Genomic DNA, 19355 nt, shown 5'->3' with positions numbered 1-19355 from the left:
CGTAATTAATTAATTACGACAAAGTGCGAGACAAAGTGAATTGAAAAAGTGGAAGCAATCCCTGCTGAAGTAATTATGTCAAAGCATAACAAACACACATTGCATCAAAAAAGTAAAGCATCGATCACTTTTGGAGACAGGTGCATTTCACTCTGGATGAAGTCAACTATTCGTGTCTGGGTCCCTGTAAGATGAAACGAGTTTACATTGTCACTATATGTCTTGTTCCACCTCGAACGAGATACTTGCTCGCATTATGAATGTCTTATATATCTACAATATACCCTGACCCTCTGTCGTAATAATATGTGATCTAAACACTCTTACTCTCTAAAGATAAATGAATCATCTACACGTCTACTTTATATTGCAAGAGGGATATTTTTTACCAATGACACAATTCTTAACTAACAGAGGGAGCATTCAACTCTTACATGCGAAATGAATTCAAATCAAGTTTTGGTTATCAGTACTGTGGAACGGTTATGTTATGTTGCGTTGCTATACATGTATGGCTTCTTAAGCATGTACGTTAAATGGATGGAAATACGTATGACAAGGTTAAAAAGCTGTAAGATTATTCATTATATGCAAATTGGAAAAAAATGTAAATTGCAATACTTTGTGATAGTGACTGCCATTTACGCCACTCGGAAGATAATGCACTTACACCACGGAAAGTGATAAAATTGAATTATTCGGTATTCAGTAAGCATTACCAGTACACAACGTATGTCAATGACCTGTAGAATTTGTACCTGATTCATGTACATGTCATAGTAAACAATATGTTGCTTTCAAGCACAAATTATTCAATGAAGTGACCACACAGCTCGCCGATGCTTAAATATTGTAAGGTGTTTAACGTTGCGCTCCTCGCTCGGTTCATGTGAGACCAGTTCTGGCTCGGAAATACAGTTCTCTCCTAGTAAATGGGTATTGTTGGGAACAAGAAAACTACTGAACATGAACCGTTTGGAACTGAAACAACTGTTAGAGCATTAGCAACGGGCCAAAAAGTAGTATTACAAACACTAACCAACCGTGGTGTAAACTGCATAAAATAACCTGCCCCCTCAACACACACCAAAACTTTAAAGCCAGCTTTATTGATGGCCAATAAGACCATGGCATGTCCCTCAATAATGCAAGAAATTAGCAGATGAAACGTGGCTACTCGCGCTGTCAATCACTTGGCCGGTGTATAATGTTTGTTATAGGAATAGGTCAGTTTGTTCTTTGGCAAATTGGAAACTATCCAGCTTTACTAATTAATCAGGCACTTTCATACAAACCTTGTTCTCTCATGGTAAACGTACACGAGAGTTAAAATTACTCTTTACTTTTTTTTTAAAAGAGACATTTTTCAGTGACAAGACCCGAGACTGGAAACACGTTTCTTCTGATCAGCCAAACTGTGAACGATAAGAAATGCAATGAGTGGCCCGTGATTATACATGAATTATATAAATTTTGCGTAACTCACGCACGCAAAAATCACGATAGGGCTTGTGGAAAATTCACCCAAACCTGGTGAAATCAACTATAGAAACTAGTGAATTTATTTAGACGCTTATCGATTTAACTGAATTGTATTTATGCGGGGTCCGGACTTTTGTTAAAACAACAATCGTACACTACGCAAACACAAACGCTCTCGAGATGTTTCTCACACTAATTCAAAATCAAAACTCTACAATTTGAAAATTGAACAAGGCATAGTTTTATAGTTACATAGCTCCTTCTGGTACGAATAAGTCGTACAGAGCTAAATACATCAGCTTGTGACGTACTCGCCGTTACATGCATTGATGTACAAACGCGTTTATTGCTTAAGAGTATCAATCAATATAGATATGTCAGTAGTCGAGTGGTTTGTTATTGATACAATCGGTACAGGGCTGGTTCTAAATACGTGACGTATGTTCATAGCCGACTCAGCATTTTTTTTTTCATCGATCGCTAGCAACTGAGCTGCTACTGTGTTGTTTTATTAAACATAAATCCACAGTAAGTGATTGGTAACAAAATCCGTGATTACTCATTAAACCCACGCGGTTTGGAAAGCAATCACAGATTAGCAACGTCACTGCACGTAGTATGTGATCTGTGCTATACAATTAAAATGTGTGCATACCATTTTCTTTAAACCAGTCTGCTGATTTTCCAAACTCGAAGAGTTTTTCGATGATTGCTTTGTAGTCAGTAACGGGTGCTAGCTACTAATATTGCAGGACAAATGCGAGCATGTATGCAGAATGGGCGCTGGCAGTGGGTAAATAAACCTCGTGCAATGAACTTATTGAACTTATTTTTTATCAGCTCAATCGGGGTATCATAGTGCATAGCCCGAGATAGTCAAACTATCCAGTACAACCCGTGTTGTGTTTTCGTAATTGATGACGTAAGAAATGACAACCAAAAAATAAATGTTGAAATGTGGTGTGTTTTTTTAAGTTTTTAGTAATTTACTAATCGCTGCATTCTGTCTATAGATAAAGATATACCATACGTACTATTTATATTATATTGGATCGATGCGGTTACCTCCATGGGTTAATCGAACAAAAACTTGTAAGCCATGATACAATCACGTGATTTGTATTGACCAATGTTGCCACAGTGATAAGTTGTGTATGTGCTTGAGTGGCTGAAGTCTAGACATTCACGCCCGTCTATTTTCTTGTGGTCAGTTCTTGTTTTCTCTGCTGTATAAATAGTTGCATATATGGAGAGTACACGCGACTCTGATCTCAAACAGCTAGTACATAAATAATGGTGTTGACATTCAATGTTTATAGACGATTGAAGAACAAAAACGTGACGTCTTACGAAGGCGAAAACGTTGTGTTGAAAAAGAATGTTAAATGTAGTCTGTCTGAAAAGTTCATGAAAAACTTCACAAATACTGATCATACTTATAAAACGTCATGAACGTTGTGGAAAATCAGAAAAGATGAATGGAAATTGACAATGTGTCTGACAGTTAAAGAACGGAAAAGTGATTTAGAAAATGGTAAATTTATATTGAAAAAAGGTTTGATGAATGGTCAGGAAAGATGTCTAAACTTTTCTGATAAATTGATTAAATTGAGTGTGCTGGCGATATACCATTTTTTTTATACAAAGCCAAATTGTCAGCTTCGTATTATTAATATTTTGTTTAATATGTACACTTGTATTATATTATTTGTTTCATACATTATTGTAAACTAATATTATTACGCGCACTAGCAGATTAGTGTATTGAAATCATGTAGGCGATAGTCTCCATGGCAACCACAAATGTTTGAAACGTAACGTTGGTAACGCACATTATTAATATTAATAAGAGCTTATTACCATCCTCGCCAGCCAAAGATTATTTATTCGATCGTCCATCATTATAACTTGGCAGAATTTTCACTATCAACCTGTATTCACTGTCGGCAAAATTTGAAATTGAGCTATTGTTACATGGGCGCTAATTGGCTGATCCAGCTTCTTGGCGCGCCCAATCAAATTTTTCAATTTAGCTAGGGTAAAATACAGCCTTTCTCAACACGATCTCGCACGGGCCATGGATGGTCGGCTTCGGGAAAACTGTGCAAATCGGTCAATGGGTTATTAAGAGAGTATGTATAAATACAGAACGGGGATCGATGCTTCGTGAGGGCCAATACGTTCACGTACTGCCTGAATGAACACTTTTGCGGTATTCTCGTCATAACCTTGTACATCTTCCCTCTGCTTGTAGAAATAATTTAATAAAATATAACAGCCCCCATCCCCCCCTGAAATGAACGTGCAATCGAGCTGTGCAAACGGCTGCGGCTAGTGACTGAACGACATTTCCATCACGCGCTTGTGGCGCTTCTGCGTCTAAATTAAACAAAGGAAAGTGTTAATTTCCAAATAGGAAAGACAATCGAACGTGTCCATAACACTTCAGAACAAGTTTCCTGTGTCAGATGTATAATAATGTAGATTATTTTGAAGCTGGTGTTATCGTGTTATTGATTCTTTGCAGACGTAAAACTAATATTTTGCCTTGCGATAATGCCAGTAAAATCGTCATTTCCTTTTATCACATTGCAATGACTCGGGGCACTGTCTTTGAGAAACGTGACAGCTCTCCTGTCGTTACTGTCACTCTCGTGTTTGTCATCGTCAACGCACTCAGAATGCATCTTCTGTAGCATGCTTCGAAATATTGCCAAGTCATTATTAAATTCATCACCGCACGATTCGATCTTAATCCACAACGTTCTGTTAAAATGTTGATAGAGTTTATAATCAGCCGAATTTAATTCCAATATACGCTGCCGTTTCCAGTCGTTTAGCCCAAATCGAAGAACATCACTTCTTTTATTTTGTTTTATATAAATAATGTCATCAAAACTCCAGCATAGGATCTTCTTTAACAGAACAAGAGATTCGTCAAAATACTCTGCTATCATCACCAAATCAAACTCTGATGCTGCTCTCTCAATCACAGTGTCTATAGCTATATCGTTGTCATTGTAATCACGGTCAAGTCCAACGTCAAATATTTGCCTATTTCTTAATAATGTCTTATGGTAAGGATCACTCGCGCGTTTGATGTATTTCTTAGGGTTGGAGAGAAACACCTCCAGAGGATCTTGATTTGTATTGGCTGAGATGTTCAGGTAACGCGGAATTCGGAAGAATCCAAATATTGATTCGAAAGCATCGACGGGATGTCGCAGAATCGTTATATATATGGCATTTGGAATCACTTCAGCAATAGCCGTCTTGTTGAACGGCACATGGCTAACTAGCATACTGTAGCCGGTACCTGGAAGAGGTGGGAGCATGCTTTTCACCATTTTACTGTTGAAGCGATGTGTTCTTGAAAACCAATCTCCGACATGGCCGGACGGTAACACGAATGATAAATTCCGGTTTATTCCATAACGCACTAGTATGGATGCGACTGTGGTACTGGCAGTCTTATAAGTCTTTAGAAACACAACGTTTGTCCTTGGTTGGCCACAGACAGAAGTTGGAAAATTACCCCTCATTGCTGGAGTTAAAGACGCACGGGGTTGTTGTCTGCACAAAAAGAGACAGAATGAATATTCATGAGGATATTTTGACTATAACCAATAGATTACAACATATGCTGTACAAATGTAAGTCATTGGTAACATTAAAGTGCGGTAGTCGTCGCGCTGCGCATGTGGGAGATATATGGGTCTCATATAAACAAAGATGGCGACTTTGACTGTTGTGCAGATCAACGAGTAAAAAGTGAGACGTTTCCAAGCTTTAATTAAGTAATTTTCATGTGATTGGAAAGTATCGATGGAGTCATCGGCGGTAATCAGTGCAAGTCGCGCCCAGGTCAAACCTCATACTTGTGATTTTCATTTGAAGAGCGCATTGGATTGTGGGAAAACCAATGTTTATCAACACAAATGCGGCACATGCGCAGCGCGACGACTACCGTGCTTTAATGTGTTCGAGACTTGTACAATATACTGCTGTTTTGAAAATATATCCTATTATGTGTGGCCTACTCATAAAACAGTGTATTAAATGTTTACTATAGAGAGTTGTGTCGTGTTTCGACAAACCACTCTAATTGTGTTCGATTTGCTGTTATTCAAATTACCCCCAGTTTGCCCCCGTTATACACACTGCCGTGAACGTTTCATATATATATAGAGAGAGAGAGACATGTCAATTGTGAAATCTGGAATTTTGAGAAATGAAATATTATTACCTGTTTGTTTTTTTATTCAGCGTCGGTGATTTGATGAAAGATATTGATAAGACAGTTACCGTTATCAAAAGATAGACGAGTATAACACCGACAGTTGCACGGCACAGTTTTCTCATTCTGTTGAAAACATTGAAAAATAATTGAATTCAAATGCAACATATGGCGAACGGATTTTGGCTGGCTGGATGGGATTAGGTCTGTAATTCACAAGCTGTTATATATGTTAGCCGACAGCCTCTGAAATTGGAGAACATAGACATTTTGCGATAACATAAAGCGTCGGAATCGTGTTAGACGTTGGTGGCCATGCGATGTGTACAGCGTTCGTGAGATATTATGGTTTGTTTACACAAAATTTGAACCACGCCGTTCGATAATAGTGGCACGTTAACCATGTGAGTGTATTCTGTGCTACTTTTAAAGCGGTGGCTACGATAATGGAGCCTCGTTTTTCTAGCACTAACCCGATTATATGGTCTGAAAAGTAAAACAGCTTACTCTAAATGACAGCAATTGCACTATGATTGCAAAAAGTCAATGTTATACCTGGCATGAATAGCTTACTAAAATAAAACATTTATCTATTTGTTAACTTGCTTTGTTTATTTTGTTATATTTATTCGTTCCCACAATCGTATGCAGCCAATTGCAATGACGTATTAGTAATTCAAACCCCAATTGCCAATAACAGGGATATATTAGTAATTAAAACCTTGACTTACATAAATCAAACGACTTCCTGATCGAGGCGTGCAACACCATGGAAACTACATGTGAAGAAAGAATTCTTTGTACAATTAATTACAAAATATATCAATACTTTTATACTTGAAAAGCCTGTAAAGATAAATTTCTGTATGACATGTGATAAATGTTATCATGAACTTATTTTTTGAAATAAATACACGTGTGGGTTGAAAAAAAAGTAATTAATAACCGCAACAACATAGTACCTTGTGCGTAACAGGCTGCGTAACAGCCTAAATTCACTTTACTTTTAAAATTGTATTTTTATTTAATTTTTTTTTTCATTTTGATTGTTTGTGGCCTTGGCTCCTTGACCTTAAACCCTCGACCTTAACGTCTTATCCTATCAATGACAAGTTATCATCACAACGACGCTGTGAAAATCAAATCAAATTGTATTTCATTACACCCACACATGTGATTATAGTTTTACTTTTCGTTTCAGTGTATAAAGAAGAATTTGTTAACGTTGAATACATCGTATACTACGATGTTCAGTTAGTAAAACCATCTTTGCTAAGTTGTTTGAGTGCAATGTCTGTCTATGGCATGATCTAGCAATACACCCTCTACGGTCCCTGTAGTATGTAATTTCACTTGACGCAGTACTCTGTTCACCAGCCTGAGATAGAATCACGTATGCTACATAGTTATATAGCTATGAGAGCTACGAAGCTATATGGCGGTCGGTTTATGCATAACAATGTACTGTGAGAGTTGAAATTACTGGTATACGGTGGATTGGCATACATGTGCTGTATACTAGTACCTCTTGGATTTGGCATTGCCATCTCCAATGATATACTTATTGTGAATTTAAGAATGATTTGAGTTAACAACGTGGACCTTCAGTCATTTTGAATTCATACGTCAGGAAAATGAATGTCATTAACCTCCAATTACAATAAACCACTCAATGGTAACAATCAAACAAATTCACCTATTGTGTTATCCATGATAACATGTACTTTCATGGCATTATCTCACAAGATGGCGCTCTTAACAAAAAGTCTGCTTAACAGCGCCATCTAAGTTGTAGGACAATATTACTATCTCGAACAAGTTAGAGTAATCGTTTTACCGGACGCCGGGGAACTGTGTTAAGTACTATTTCCATTTCTTTTAGGATTGCATTTAAAATTGTTACTTGGAAGTGTTATGCATACCCAGTGTCCTGCCCAAATAATGCATCACCACTGAACGTTTTGAGCAGTCTTTGTGAACACTGGGTAAATAAATCAATAAGCCAGTTCACGGTTTAGCCGGCTTCGTAACGAGGCCGGGGTCACCTGGGGTCAAGGGGGATAAAAATCGCTGACGTTGGTGGCGTTGCATAGTGTTTGCCTTGACAGTCGCGTGGATACATGCATTTAAACGGGATTCTACTAGAATCTAAAGGCTAATCTGAGTTTATTCTGCATGTGAGTATACATCAGTTGTTTGCGATGATTATAATAACAATTTTCCGAGTCTGACAATAATATTTATTTGATTATGAGCACATTAAGAGTACATATGCAGAGTACCCAATTTATGACTTTGCTGTTGCCACAGAAATGTAGGTTGTATTTCATATTATGTAATATATTATGTCCATATGTACCTAAATTTCACACAGTTTGTGTAAAAACATGTATAGAATATAGCACAGTATTATGGTCGTATTTCATTGTACAAACAGTCTACTTAACAGCGCCCTCTACGTGTATACAGAACAAGTACACTCGTACAAAAATTGTTACTTTGAAGCGTTATGCATATTCATATAAGTTTATGAGTAAATGTGTGACTGTGTTTGGTGTGTTTTAACAATGCATTCTCTATAGTCAACATTATATACGATAATGTGAAACAATTAAGCCATTCTGGACAAAGTTATGTACACAAACATTAAACAGTTAAGTAAATATTTATTTCGGTATGTGATAACACTACAACGTGTTTTTCATGGGGGGACACTAGTCTAAACTACTATGAAAATGAACGTCACAGATGATCATCTTTCCGAAACACTCCGTTGTTCGAGACATTGACTGGTATTCCACATCGCGGTGCTATGGGGTTGTTGATAAGTAGTGAATTGTACCAATCACTGGCTATCTTTTAAATTAATTTCTATAAATCGATAACAATTGTTTAGTGACAGTCAACGTTAAGTTCCACAACTCCTAGCTCGTGAAGTTTCACCAAGACGTCGAACTCGGCTGAGAAATTGTGAGTAGTTGTAAAGTTAAGATCATCGTAATAGTGGTAGGACACGGGCTTTCCCCTCGGTGACACGGTAAACGGCCAGAATCCGTATAATTGTACTTCGTCGCATAATTCAATGGCTACTGACACCAGGTAGAAACCTATGGTAATGAAAAAACACAACACAAATGAGTTCCATTCACACAAACCATCGTTCATAAAGTCGTTTACTCCCGCTTGAAGAAAGGATGGAACGACAACACTACAACATAGAATGGCAAAGTCGGGACTTCTTTTTTGTTTGAAAAAAAAAGGAATTGTCAGTTCAGCCTTTTTAGCGTGATCGCGAAAACTAAAAAAAAAAAGTAGTCCCGACTTTGATATTGCAATACTGATTCTTTACAATTGCGTCCGTAACCCCCTATACTTCCCATGGCGTTTTCGCCCGGTGGAATAAACCATTCCATTAAAGAAAACGCACTGCTCTTTATTTTGTTTCGAGCCGTATTCAAGGTAGCTACCACCCCTCTCCATATAGTAAAATTCGGTAAATGAATCGCGTTTATTTAAATTACCACTTGTACGACTATACTGACCGGAACATCACATCATGTTATTGGATGGAGAGGTACATGATTTGATACCACCATGGAGAGAGAGGGCGGTCATAGCAAGTAGGCTCGCCGTGTGCCCATAACTTTTCTTGTGTCGGTTTTTAGTTTTTGTGGTGGTATTTAAGTAATTTCTGGTATATTTTGTGTCATGAAATTGATTATTTTCAGATATTAGGATGTTAATCGACACACAAGAGCTAAGGTTACTCCCATAGACTTGCTTAAAGCGCGGCTCCGCAATACCAGGGTTTGCATCAGTGCGTCATGGGAAACGTAATTTCATTGGGCCGCCCATTTGTTTACTTTGTACACAGCTTTTATCATTTCAACTGAACGGATACGTAATGTACTGCTGGCATTCTGACCTGTGCTCATTATTTTATTTATTCCCCACTTCTTCCAATGTCTTCGTGTTTCTATCATATGAGTCGGGTGCATAACCACCACCGGTATGTTGAAATAACGCAGTAAATAGGCCAGGGTAATGTAGCTGTTGGCGATACTGGGTTGACTATAAACAGGCAGCCATATTAGATTATGGCCGTTGATTTCATTCTTTAGTTTCGTACGATTCTGTACGGTACGAAGTCCGCCATATCTGTGGAGGTAAGAAAATCAATTCCAACGTCAACGATTAACTAGTCTGTTTCAATTTGGTTGTTGTATCGGTGGATCCGAGTTCAAACGAAACTTGGATTTACCACTGAGTGGTACCCCCTACTCTGGGTGAGTACAACAGAGGACCTCAGACAACTAATAAACATCCCTGTCAGTGTGAAAGCAATCACTATTCAAATCGACAACGGCATTTAGTTGTGTTGTTGTTCGTCATTTTATAGATACATTGAAGTCTCGCGTGAACATAATCTTTATTCATGGCGACGAAGTTCAAATCAATATCGACTCTTCGTGGCCGTTATTCACGTAATCTAAACATTGTTGCTAGAGGGCGCGAATTATAGGAAAGATGTACTCGTATTGGGAGCCAAAATCCACAGTTTGAAAATCGTGATGAGGCTTTGGGGACCCTGAATAAGGTATGCAGGTTTTTGTGTTTGACAAGGTCTGGTTTACGTCAGCATGGCGCATTAAAGTGATGACTGTACAACCCTGCAACGTGGTCCCAATCATGGAATGTAAAAATGTCAAAAATGCTTTACATCCCCCGTCAAAACCTTCCTTAAAAAGTCGGAAGAGACAACACTGAAATTCAATGTCGGACACTGTCGCCCAGCACAAAACTAATACTTTCGTAGCAAATTGCTGAGCTCACATGTTCGTGGTTCACCTGAACAGTATACCGCTTCATTATGCGACAACATTAAATGGGTGCAATTCAAGGCAATATTATTTTAATCTGTAATAAAATATACTGTTTTTGCTATGTTTAAAATAACGATCAACTACAAAGCCAAACAGTTGTCTTGTTTAACTTCATTTTTGACAACCATCTACGTAAATTTGACGTCACAAAATTGTTACACGACATAAACTATGTGTGTAATAGTATTGTGATCAAATTAGGTTATTTCAAAAATTGTGTTTTAAAAAGTGGCAAAAGATGATTTGTTTCTCAAAAAATGTTTTCTATGTCCTTCTATGTCCTTCTTGTGATCTTTGATTAACTTTTTTCAAAAATGATCAATAGACATTTACCTCAATACATAGAACGTGTCCGAACAAGTTCATATAATAATATTGACCTTTTTTGGCCTACGATCCACCACAATTTATTCACCCCCAATAGTTTCGAATACCATTACCTTTTGTGCATAATTGACCTGTTAAATGTTACAAAATTGCTTTTCCTTCCAGCGTCTTTTACATGTGGATTGATTGGGGCAGCATTACACCTGTAATGAAACATACTATCAGTAAACCATATATAGCGAGATGGGGTTAGTCTCTAGTCTGTTTATCATATCTTTGACGACTGACTGACTGACTGACTGACTGACTGACTGACTGACTGACTGACTGACTGACTGACTGACTGACTGACTGACTGAATGAATGAATGAATGAATGAATGAATGAATGAATGAATGAATGAATGAATGAATGAATGAATGAAAGCAGAAAAATGCTATATTACGGGACAGTGTCATTTATTCATATACAAACCCGAGAAGACTTTAATCTATCGGAGAGAGCGACAGTTGGGAACAAAACATGCACTAGGTGGGAACAAGAGACGCCTGTTTTTTTTTTTACTTACTAGTACATTTAACACTGTGTATGAAGAATTTACCTGTAAACGTACTCGGCTTTGTCTATTCTCCGTCCACAGCCGCTACCTAGGATAATACCACTATTACCAACCACGCTACATGACCTGTGCCGTCTATCAACAACACTGGATGTCTGAGTGGAAGTAGTTAAAAACAATACAGAATACATATTAATTATATTACGTAATACGTTATACACTGAATCAGAGTGTTGCTGAATATACCCGGACAATTGGTACGCAACGTAGAAATTCTATAATTTGCGTCCTCTAGTGTCAAAGCGCTCTTGTGACAGTAATTTGTTATAAAAGGCGCTATTCATAACGTCGATAATCAGTAGTCATCCGTCAATAGAAATAAATACTTTACTATTATAGTTTCACTATGTGACTGTAAATGACGAAGGGCTACACACCACATGTAACAATGTTTCTGGCACTCTCGCTGCTCAATGTTGATGGCTGACGTCACAGATTCGCTTGACGCTAGAGGGCGTGGCTTATAAGATGGTATAATACATAGACCTTGCGTAGCCGATGTATTTTTTTTTTCGAATCTCAAAGTGAGGTGAAAGCAATGATTATAGATATGTGGTAAATTTCTTACCGTGGGGAGAATGTTGTACAATTTGGCGGATATGTGGAAATGCTCACGTTGGATTGAAGAGTATGTTAGTCGCTCACCGAGAACAATGTTGTTCTTTGCAAGGATAATACTGTTAACAGAAGACCTAAATCTTCGTATTTCCTTTCTGTAAACAAGCGGGGTATTCAAATTAAAGTTGGTTTTAATTTTTATATAGGCATGTACACCGTTCGCAGCATAGAATGTAACACTACTCACCAATCGTAGTGATAATGTTCTTACAGTGTGTTAAGTTTCGTGGTGGGTCATATGTATTTGCGTCTCAAATGATTGTTTCTATTTTAATAAGTAGTTCCCAACTGGGGTAGTCGAGTAACAATAAACACTGACTGTATAGGAACAACTAAACACGGCGAAAAAGGCTAAACTGAACAAAAAAGACCAAACTTGATGTGGAAAAAAGCTCACTAAACTCGATAAAAAACAGTCATATGTCAAACAAATGATTAATCTGCGACTGCTTTCAATTGTTACATCTCTGCATATTACAAACGCCGTTGGTAATTGGGGTTACACACATTCTGCAGACATTATTAGTGTTCGTGCATATTATTCCCCTTATAAAGTGCAATTTCAAAAACAAAAGTGATCACTATGTAAACACAGGTATGTTATTGTCTTCACAACTGACATCATCGTCTTAAATAATTTGTTCATAAAGATAGAGTTGGCACACAACTAACTCCCATCCATGTCAAGTTTCATGAGATAATACGTGCTTATTAAATCATTTCGAGGCCACATATACAGTAACTATAAACAAGAGAGCCAAATACCAGGTCGGACTGCAGGAGATGCATGTTTGAAGTTATGGTTCCAAATTTGAAGCCAATCGAGCAAGTAGTTCTCAAGTTCATCCGTCTAAAGTGCCTGTCCAATGCCCACCATCACGTTTCCCATTTTAGATCTGTGTCCCATTGAAATCGGCAGTTATTGATTTTTTTGCTGAAAAAGATTACTCGTATCCAAGTAAATTTGGGATATTTCTCGTGTTGTAGCCACGCCCACCTATCCTGAAACAGTTGACTGTTTCCGGATTTCCGACTCTCGCCGAAAGTGCGCCACCACTGACAAAATGTGAGAGGAAGTCATACCCCTGAGCCGTAATGACACTGGTCATTCAGTATACTTTTAAACGATATACATTTTTCGGTCTATTTTATTTTTTTGAGAGAGAGTTTTTAGATGTTGTGTTGTGGGCAGTTGCAGTGAAACGCTTTTGAATACATAATTAGAGTAGAGATATAGACTAATTTGCATAACACTAGCTAATTAATATATTTCAGCTATTCCCAATTCAAGTGGTTATACACTCCATCATAATCAAAATGTAACTTTTTATTAAAAACTGGTGGATATTTATTCATATGACGACAATGTCAGCGATTTTAGCACTTGTGTCAATGATCTCCTAATTATGTAAACTATTTTTAAATATGCAAATAATGCAATTAAAACAAGGGACCTTGTCAGATTTCCGTCCAATTTTATACATGTTATTCATATAATTATTTATTTATTTATTTATTTATTTATTTATTTATTTTTGTATAATTGATTTGCTTTTTTTGGTATTAAAGTGTATGTGTGGTACCCTGCATATTAGCATACAACGTTATACAATACCTGATTCGGGCCAAATTGGAGTTGTTCCGATTCACTGACAATGTGAGTCTCTCACTTAACTTTCTGATATGATTGTTGTATTCAGAATCGGCACTGACTGGTGATAGACCGTACTGTGTGTCGTTAGTATTAGCGCCTATAGTGCTGCAAGAGGTAAGATATGTAAAAGCGGGGAGTCGTCACCTGCGCATGCGTCAGATGGTCATAGCGTGTTATGTTTACAGACAAGCGTCTACCGATGAGCCTTTGCGTTTTTAGTGCGTGTTGTTATCATCGATTGGGACTCAATTCCCGCGCGTGCGCAGGTGACGACTCTCCCGCTGTCTAGATCGCCATTACAAAAATAAGATTGAAAGATTCATTTTCTCTTACGAAATAATTATACAGATTTAGATTTGCCGTACTCATATTTACGACATTACAACATCGTGAAATAAGTAATTTATTTCACCGCAAATCACCTGCTTAATTAATTCATAAAATGGTCATGTATTTGTGGGAGGGGGGGGGGCTTGCTCAACTTATTCAAAATGTCAAGGGTTTCAATAAATGCTACGCTGTTGTTCACAGAATTCAAATAAAAAAAAAGTATGGCCACCGAACTACATGTACTATTCGTACAAAAAAATTGTCAAACACCCACGAATACTATTTATTTTCTTTTAAAAAGTTCACTTTTGCATCATGATGTTTTCAGACAGATGTGAAACAAACAAAAACGTTATATTTGTGTCGTTCTTATTTAGAGCTGCATTTCCACTGTACACGTACGTAAACCCTCGCTCCCAGAACAAGTTAAAATATATTTGCGTTAAAAGAATGGTGCATTAAAAGTATATATGTCGCCCTCGAAGAAGACTGCAGAACCACGCTTTACCTGTGCCCGAAATAGTGAAATGAAGTACACCATGCCCTGAGTCAGCGCGAAGGTTAGCTATACTAAAAGCATTATTAGAGAGCGCGCTCAAGGGTGCGCACATCAAATTAGAATTATTCTATTATAACGAGTCACACACGAGTAAAAATGACATTATTACAAAAAAATGATAAGATAATTAATTAAATATCAATATTTAATAATACGGTATATTATTAATAAATAGACAAAATAAATGTTATAGATAAAATGGTACATTAACATATTGTGTTACGTGATTATACAGCGAAACGTTGATTGCGAAATAATGACTGTCATTGTAAAGACGGGACCACAACAGCGGCGAAATGTCTTTTCTTTCCCAGACACATATAAGCGACTCACATAAGTATAATGTGAAACAAATAGTCTTGCGTCTAGGGCAACTGTAACAACAGAAGGTGAACAGCTCTGCTCGTAGCGCCGCAAAATGGCTATTATAAACTGTATCCAACTTGAACAAAACAACAAACAACCAGCGATGTCTAAATTTCAACTACACACTTAATAATAACGTACGTATTACGTCATTATAGATACACTAAAGTAACTAACCTTGAAACCATAGTTGGGCCAGGTATCACGGTATGACTGCTCGATGATACTCGTAACTTGACGCGTAAGTTACCGATCGCAAAATGCAGTATGACGGAAACACAGACTCCAATCCATAGAATACAAAGCGTTCTCTTTCTGGTAATCACGAAGGCTAGCTCTCCAACCGGCCAGTAGGGTGACATTTTAGACATCGATGACTGGAACGTAGGGTCGCCATATAACGTACGGTGGATACAGGTGTCCGTGCGCGCGTTTTCCTTCCTTACATATGTATTAACAGTTACGGTGCATGTTAAAACCTCGCGATGCCTCTTCACGGTCTCCGCATTTGCTAGCCGGAATCGTGTTACGGAAGTTCACTTGCAGTGCGCCTGGTCACGGATGAATGTATATCCCCCGTTCTAAAGAAATAAAACCAAATTGGTAGAAACTACGTAATTACTTTCCCGGCTCAGACACACATATAACGCCGAGACAGCGATGATGAGTGGGCAGAGTTACCATTAAGTATACCTTTGTATTATAACTGTTGAACAACGTCTTGATATAATCGGGTCGTGGCACAAAATGAGATAAACTCAACACCTCATACGATACTATACGCATATTGTGGCAGAATTGTTCGTGAATGTTAATTTCATAGACTGTTATTCGACATGCAGTGTATTAATTGATAGCGAGAAGCCAACACTTTTCCCACGTCGATCGATATAATATTCTTGTTAACGAGAATGATATCAATAAAGCGACAGAACAAATTAATACAATTGTTCAACGTACTATGATTGTTGTGACGGGCTGGCTCGTGGGGATTAAAAAGTCCGATTACGCGCTGTTTTGTTTTTTTTCAAATATTCAGCATCAAGTTTGAGAATTATACGTTGTGCAGAAGTAGACATTGTGTTAATTCACGTCACCAAATATACTGAGAATAGATTATATAGCTAATAATGTCGGGAAATGAATATGTGTGTGTTCAAAATCCATAAACCACTGTTTGTTTAATAGAATATAGATCCCGTGCCACTACGCACTAATTGACACTCCCATGATGCAACGCGAGTTTGAGTGTAACTGTCGTTTACACCATAACTAAAATTGAATATAGGGATGGGAACATGGAATATTACTATAAAATAGAAGGATGAAAGTAAAATTATGATTAGAAAAGTTGAAGTTATCAGGCAATTTATAAAGTTATTCCATTTTTTTAATGATTATGGCTTTTAGCTTGATTTACAGATGTTTTCACAAATAACATATGCTATCAAGTATTTAATTGATGTATGTTTAATTTCATTTTTGCTCATTGTGATTGTACTGTCTCAAAAAGATCGTATTAATTATGATTATGCCATTCAACGTTTTTGTCAAAAATAGCGAATCACAATAATTCTGTATAGAAAGCTGATAGAGCACACAATTATGTACTATAAGGTGGTTAGTATACATGGTCTACCAAGTGAGAACACACAAGGATACCGGCAATTTTGAAAGTTGAATCTATTTGAATAAATAAAATCATATTGCACCATATTGAAAACAAATTGAAAAAAAAACAAACAAGATTTTCTCATATTCATGGTGACCAAGCAATATAATTTACATACGAATTTTGCCCCATTCATATTGCGTAAATATTTGTAATACATGTACTACGTCAAATTACGCCGGGGTTATGACATATGCACAATATGCGAGATTTCAGTTGATAACAAACAAACAATCAAAACATTTTGCAATGGGTCAGAAAATATATTGGGGGGGGTCATTTAAGGCTTTAATTCATTATCACGGGAAACATTTGCATGAACGTATTGGATTCTACCAAGAGCCAAAAAACAACTTTTATAAACACGTGTTATTAGAAAACAGTTTCTTTCGACAAAGCTTCATGGGCCTAAACGTTCGCTAGTTCCACATGAAAGATGCACATTCCTAATCCCATCTTGTATTATTTGAAAACACTCAAACTAAATATTGTGATCACCATGAATTATGGGAAAATTAGTTGGTATGGCAACAAATCCTGAAATAATGGAGTACAGAAGGCTAGCTTGCATCGACGGTCGTGGTCTCAAACCAAACATAATTTTTATTGTTTTAGAAGCCTATATATTATGTAAAATAATGAATCTATTGTCTCAAGAAACCATAATATAGCATTCTTTTTTGTGCTACAGTGACGTATATTTTTGAGAAACTTTGTCCTAATATTTTTCAAAAATCGCTATTCGATAGAAACACAATGTTAAAGAAAAATTGTATTTTTGACACTTTTTTCGAACCCAGATTTGTTATTATATAATTCAAGACAACAAAACGTATTCCATAATTCACAATATTTTTTCAGCCCATATCACCAGCCTACAATTTGAGATATGACACAATATCTATGCCATAGGAACATATGGTAAAAGCGTTAAAATACTGCCAAAAATGACAACTATACACTAAAAAATATAACCAATTCATTTCTTCGAAAATTAAACTCGTGACCCCCAACTTTTTGAAGTCAATATTTTTATATTGTAAAATGAATATATTCTGGGTATTTGCATTCATTAGTAGGGTTCTACTTACCACGATACTCTATTGGTAATGTTTGGTATCATTTCTCATACCATGTGCAATATATAAAGCCATTGTGAGTATAGTGGGCGAAGTTAAAAGTTTTCTACAGATCTTACAAAGTAGGAATGCAACTTTATCAAGGGTGGAATTTTTTGTTTGGAAAATAATTAATTCACTTGTAAATCGATACTGGTTAGTAATTCGTTCCCTTGATCGTGTTTTCTTTTGGCGCAACATGTGTTACTGTAATAGCTGTGTTGAAATGTACACATATATGTCGGTATCGATCATCAATTCAGTCTAATCTCACATTTCTTGAAATCAATAAAACACAATATAATTCATGAATACATTGGATATTCAAACATTAGTCTCGACTCAGGTTGACACCTTTCATATAAGTCGAAATGAATTCCGTTACGTCAGCGTGACGTAGATAGGCGAACGCAATGTTTTGTTTAAGGCGACAACTGTGTTCGTTTATCGTCTAGAATACCGGTGAATCACCCCCCAAACATTATATCTTATCGATTCCGGAAACTTCCTGCCTTTCTCAAAGTTACGTCACATGCATGCCTCGTCTATGCAGGTATTGTGTATCATACAGTTCGTGGGAAATAAAACATATTTGTAAAATATATACGCGAGTATGTCATGATGGTGCATGTGGTACTTTCATTTTCAATTACAAATTGCGACATTGCTAGCGCCAGAACAGAGTTGTCACGTACGCGGCGCATCACTGACAAATATTTTTTTATTTTAAAAGTGGTCAGTTTGTTCCTAGTTTCAAGTTATTGAATTTGACGTGGTATTCGGTGAGTGGTATTATAATCGCCTTCAACTACTTTGACACACTGCTGCCACATATCGAACACTAAAATCTTTTTGTCTTATGACATTCTTGGTGTGGTTAGAATATTTGAACAGTCGTGAAACCGAGAAAATAAGAAACTGAACCAGAAATAAAATCGAATCAAGTCATAGTTATTCGAATCCGAAATGTCCCATGTAACGCATTGATGGCCAAATTATTGGCGTTTAGTTGCAAGAAACAAAACAGCGTTTAGATATATTACTTCTTACATGTATGGGAAAGGTTTAAAATCTCGTTTTGCATATTAAATGACAACGTATCGCACACAGAGACGTAATGGATTGAAATCAGTGATCCAGGCGTATATCTTATTGATCAAGTTGGTCAATATTGCGCTTATCGTTTCTCTGATATTAATTTGCAAACTTTATAAATTATAATCCACAAGATCCAATTTTAATTTTAAGCCATTTGGGATATTTTTGAAATTATAATAGAAAATATATAGACATATCCGTAAAATAAATCTTAATATAGATGGCCCTGTACTTGTAAATGAATAAGCAAATTATCTTTTGGTTTATTAGTCTAGTCGTATAATTGTCAACATTAATGTATATACATATATGGGCAATACCGCTAAAATTACAATTGATTATAACAGATAAACTTTGACCCCTTCAAGTTTTGATCACTATTGATTTGACCA

At 36.8% G+C, this 19355-nt stretch overlaps 2 protein-coding genes across 2 annotated transcripts; both read right to left on the bottom strand.

Moving 5' to 3' along the window:
- Nucleotides 1–3992: 3992 nt before the first annotated feature.
- LOC100373539 (galactosylceramide sulfotransferase-like) lies at nt 3993–5024 on the bottom strand. The gene has a single exon (XM_002740972.1). The coding sequence runs from the start codon at nt 5022–5024 to the stop codon at nt 3993–3995; it is 1032 nt and encodes a 343-aa protein (XP_002741018.1).
- Nucleotides 5025–8350: 3326 nt separating this feature from the next.
- Nucleotides 8351–15437, bottom strand: LOC102802697 (CMP-N-acetylneuraminate-poly-alpha-2,8-sialyltransferase-like). Its single transcript, XM_006824279.3, has 6 exons — nt 15253–15437; nt 12117–12261; nt 11531–11643; nt 11043–11132; nt 9645–9877; nt 8351–8826 (listed from the first exon to the last, which is right to left on the bottom strand). Exons 1-6 carry the CDS (start codon nt 15435–15437, stop codon nt 8612–8614), a joined length of 981 nt encoding a protein of 326 aa, XP_006824342.3. The 3' UTR covers nt 8351–8611.
- Nucleotides 15438–19355: the final 3918 nt, after the last annotated feature.

Source organism: Saccoglossus kowalevskii, chromosome 16, assembly GCF_978046115.1.
Source record: "Saccoglossus kowalevskii chromosome 16, keSacKowa6.1, whole genome shotgun sequence".
NCBI lineage: Eukaryota > Metazoa > Hemichordata > Enteropneusta > Harrimaniidae > Saccoglossus > Saccoglossus kowalevskii.
Note: the sequence above shows the minus strand (reverse complement) of the source record. Positions and strands in the feature narration are given on the sequence as shown.

Excerpts from the sequence above, each read along its gene's own strand:
- LOC100373539 (XM_002740972.1), bottom strand. The coding sequence starts at position 5,024 with ATGAGGGGTAATTTTCCAACTTCTGTCTGTGGCCAACCAAGGACAAAC.
- LOC102802697 (XM_006824279.3), bottom strand. The coding sequence starts at position 15,437 with ATGTCACCCTACTGGCCGGTTGGAGAGCTAGCCTTCGTGATTACCAGA. Across the intron at positions 11,644-12,116 it reads TGTACAACATTCTCCCCACG|ACATCCAGTGTTGTTGATAG; the intron begins GTAAGAAATTTA and ends ACTTCCACTCAG. Across the intron at positions 8,827-9,644 it reads AAATAAAATAATGAGCACAG|GTTTCTACCTGGTGTCAGTA; the intron begins GTCAGAATGCCA and ends TCATTACCATAG.